The 3,967-nt window shown below is 67.0% G+C and overlaps 1 protein-coding gene across 1 annotated transcript in view; it reads right to left on the reverse strand.

Moving 5' to 3' along the window:
* Window positions 1–570: 570 nt before the first annotated feature.
* TLX2 (T cell leukemia homeobox 2) overlaps window positions 571–3,967 on the reverse strand; it is a 16,426-nt gene continuing 13,029 nt past the window's right edge. The window contains exons 3-4 of the mRNA XM_085319546.1: window positions 2,854–3,091; window positions 571–2,512 (exon numbers count right to left, since the gene is read on the reverse strand). Of these exons, the coding sequence (XP_085175672.1) occupies window positions 2,296–2,512; window positions 2,854–3,091 (455 nt within the window). The 3' untranslated portion in view covers window positions 571–2,295. The remainder of the gene's footprint in view (window positions 2,513–2,853; window positions 3,092–3,967) is intronic.

Below are 3,967 nucleotides of genomic sequence, written 5' to 3' on the forward strand. Positions count from 1 at the left end.
GCCAGCGCGCAGGCGGCGGCTCCGTCGTTCCGCCCGACGGGGCCGGGGCCGGGGCCGGGGCCGGGGCCGGCCGCGCTCATCCCGGTGGCTCTGCGGCGGCGCCGCAGCGGCTCCCCCCGGTAAAACGGGGCCGCGTCACGGAGCCGCAGCCAATCCCGACACCGGCGAACCGGCACCGGCCGCGCCCCCCGCCCCTTCCCGGGAGCACTGCCGGCGCCGGCGGGACCTGCTCCCGCCCGACGGGCCTGCGGGCGGGGACGGGGTCCTGCCGCACCCGGAGAGGGTCCCGCCCGGGGCCCCCTCCCCTGCAACGCCGGCTCCCGGTTCCCGCGCCCGCGCCCGCCGGGCCCCGCAGGTGCCGCCGGCCCGTTGAGCCCCGGGCAGCGCTGGCAGCACCATGGACAGCGGGGGGGAGGGTGGGGGTGGGGGTGGCGCGGGTTTGGGGGGGGGGGGGGGGTTAACGGCAAGAGTAGGGGTCAGGGTTAGGTTTGAGGCTGGGATGAGGGTCAGGGTTGGAGCCAAGGCTGAGTTTGGGATTATGGTAGGGACCAGGTCTAGGATTAGGGTTATGGTTAGAGTTAGGGTGAGAGCTGGAGTGGGGATTGGTGTTAGGGTTAGGTTTGGGGTGGGGGTGGGGTTGGGGTTATAGCTGTGCTAGTGTTAGAGTTGGGATTACAGTAGGAAGTGAGGTTAAGGTTGAGGTTAGAGTTAGGATTAGGTCTGAGTAGGGGTTAGGGTAAGGTTTAAGTTTGCAGTTGGTGTTAGGGTTGGGGCCACGCACTGCCGTGGACCATGGCCTGAGCTGGCCCAGATGGGGCTCCCCATGGCTGGGCATCATGTTGCCACAGTCAGGGGCATTGCCCCATCCTGGTAGTCTTGGCATGGCCAAGGCTGGCTGGAGTGGGTCAGGGCTGGGACCGTCTGGGATTGAGGGTTTCGCCCCTATGGCCTGGGRAGAGTAGGGCAGGGGACCAGCCTCATTCACCTTGGGGAGGTCTGCCCTGTGGTCCTGGCCCCACCACAGGAGAAGAGGGGACACTCAGGGGATAATTATGGGAAAGGATGCGTCACAGGCCAGAGTGAAAGAAGGTTGCTGGAGCAGGGAGATTTCTGCAGCTGGAAACCCCTGGCAGACACCTCTGCCTCCATGTGGGACTAATAAACTCCAGGTCATGCTAGGCCAAAAGTTCAGTCCTTCACCAAAACACAGGCAGCTTGGACAGGAGGGGAAGTGAGTCCTGGGAACCAGAGGCTCGCAGGGCTGGAGTGAGGCATGAGAGTAGCCRGTAGGCCACGCACAACTGCCCGATGTGGCCTGAAAGCTGGTGCAATCCTCTGACGTGGCTGGGAATCTTGTGTCCATCACCAGTGCCACTGCGGGAATGGCATGTCTGGGCCCATGAGCTGGCAAACCAGCAGGCACAGAGTCTGGGGGCACTGGGAGCCCAGGCCAGGCAGCAAACAAGCTCCATCTGTCCAGCCCCTCAGAGGAGAGCAGGGGCCATGCCAGCCTGGGAGAGGCTCCTCTTCCAGCCAGGTAGCTGGAAAACTCCAACTCAGATAAGGCATGTGTTTGCGAGTGATGTAATCTACCACTGGAACCAGCTACCAAGGGCAGTGGGAGATTTTCCATCACTGGGAATGTGTAAATCTGGGAAGGCAGGTTCCCTGTCTGCACTGGGATCCTCCCTCCCAGGACAGGATCAGCACTGGATCAGCCCTGTGGGGAGCAGGGCAGCCTGGCCTGGCCTGAGGATATGCTGATGGGGATCAGGCCCTGTGCTGTGACCTGCCTGGCGAGGGGAACCATCTCCACGCAGTGCCGGAGCCACTCCCTGCCGCAGTGGGCTGGGACTGGGAGCCCCTGGGAAAGGGGCAGCAGGAGGCAGGGAGAGGCACCCATGGCCTGGGGGAACCCCAGCCCTGGGCTCCCCAGCAGGATCCAGGCAGAAAAGGGGCCACCCATGGCCATGCAGCACTCAAGTCAGTGGTCGGCAGAGCCTCRGAGTCCACTCGCAGGGGCTCATCCACTGCCCCGGAGCATTGGGCGGTTGGGATGGCTGCTCGCTCCGGGACGGCGAGGCAGGAGCCAGGTGGGGCTGGCCACAGTGTGGGGAAGGCAAGGGGAGGGGGCTGCCATGCAGGAGCCTTCCTGGGAAACAGCAACCCCCTTCCTGCCACGGGGATGGAGGTACAGGCTCCGACCCCGCTGGCCGCCTCCCGCCCACCACCTCCACTGAGTCCGAGGCCCCCAGGGAGCAGGGGCCAGCCAGTCCCCTCTGCTCCGCAGCGGGCTCACACCACAGAGGCCACCCCTGAGACGGATGTCACCTTATTGTCCTCAGCCCAGGGCTGCAGGTTCTGCAGGGCGTAGAGGGAGGAGTTGTGCATGCAGAGCGGGTCCTGGGGCAGCGGCTGGCTCAGGCTCTTCTGGAAGGCCTCCTGCTGCAGGTGCAGCATCAGACGGTTGGCCTGCTGGCGCTCCGCCTCGCGCTCCTCCGCCGTCTGCCTCCTGCCAGCACAGGCAGCAGCTCCAGCCCCGCCACCCCCCACCCCTGCATCYGGCTCCCAGAGCCACGTCCCGCTCCCAGCACCACTGCATCCCGCCCGGGGCTGCAGGCACCAGGGCAGGGCTGGGCGTGTGGGGCTGCTCCATGCCTTGTGGCCCCTGCGCCATGCACACCGTGGGGATGGGGTCCTGCACCGCTCCAGCCCAGGCTCTCCACAGGGGTGGTGCGGGAGCAACAGATACTGGGAGCAACAGACGCTGGCCGCGGGGCTGGGGCTGGCCGGGAGGTGGCAGCGGGCGCCCGCCCCTCGGCTCGGCCCGCGACGCTGCCCCGGCCCCAGTACCTCCACTTGGTGCGGCGGTTCTGGAACCAGGTTTTGACCTGGGCATCTGTCATCTTGAGGGCCTTGGCCAGGGTGGCGCGTTCGGCCGACGCCAGGTACTTCTGGCGGTGGAAGCGCTTCTCCAGCTCGCAGATCTGCACCCGCGAGAAGGACGTGCGCGGCTTCTTGCGCTTGGGCGGCGTGCGGTTCTGGTAGGGGTGCCCGATCCGCCGGGTTGCCGCGAAGGGCGACAGCGCAGCTGCACCAGAGCAGAGCGGGGCAGGCGGGTGAGGGGGCTGTGCCAGGGACCCCGGCCAGGCAAGGGGGCAGCTCCCAGYATGGCAAGGCTCGGCCGGGGCCGTGGGGCACAGCAGGAGGCAGCGCGGGAACACGGATCAGGACACTCTGGCTGGGCAAACGGCAAAAGCGAGTGCTGTAGGGAGCAAGGGGCTCCGTGCAGCACGGCAGCAGGACGCTGGGTCGGGGGCTCCGGGGAGGGCAGAGGAGAGGAGGYGCCTGGTAGCAGGGACAACCTGGGTCACCCCAAAGCTGCTCACCCGGGCCCAGGAACAGCTCAAAACATGGTGGGTGTTTCCTCCTCAGCTCACTGTCAYGCTTCTGATGTGTCCTGCAGCCCCYGGGATCGAGGATCCCTGGGGTTRGGGTGCCTCTGGCCCCGCAGTGCAGTCTGCATYAGCCCAGTCCAAGGGCCGGTTGGGGTCAGCAAGGCCCCGGCAGCACAGATGTGCCCCTCCCCGAGCACAAAGCCACCGTCGCAGACCCTGCTGGTGCTTCCCAGGCCTCCGGACTGGGCTCAGCCCTCCCTGGGGAGGGGACAGCATCCCCAGAGACATCAGGAGGCAGCTAATGTCTCCCTCCGCACGCCACCACGTCCGGGCTGGCCACCCGCCAGCTGCCCGGGAAATGCAGGGGCCAGGGGAAGGGGCTGTCCCTGGCGCACAGCCAGCACGAGCCCGGGACAGTGCAGCCGGCCTGTGGGTCCCATCCCCGCAGGGAGCCGCTGCTGCCAGGTGGAACCTGGGGACGCTCAGGGCTCATGGCAGCAAAGGCACCAGGAGCCCTTGGTGGAGCTGGGAGCCTGGTGTGGAGCCCAGCTCCAAGGAGCCATCGCTGG

Source organism: Rhea americana, unplaced genomic scaffold (genome assembly GCF_003343005.1).
Source record: "Rhea americana isolate MKP2758 unplaced genomic scaffold, rheAme1 scaffold_597, whole genome shotgun sequence".
Classification (NCBI taxonomy): Eukaryota; Metazoa; Chordata; class Aves; order Rheiformes; family Rheidae; genus Rhea; species Rhea americana.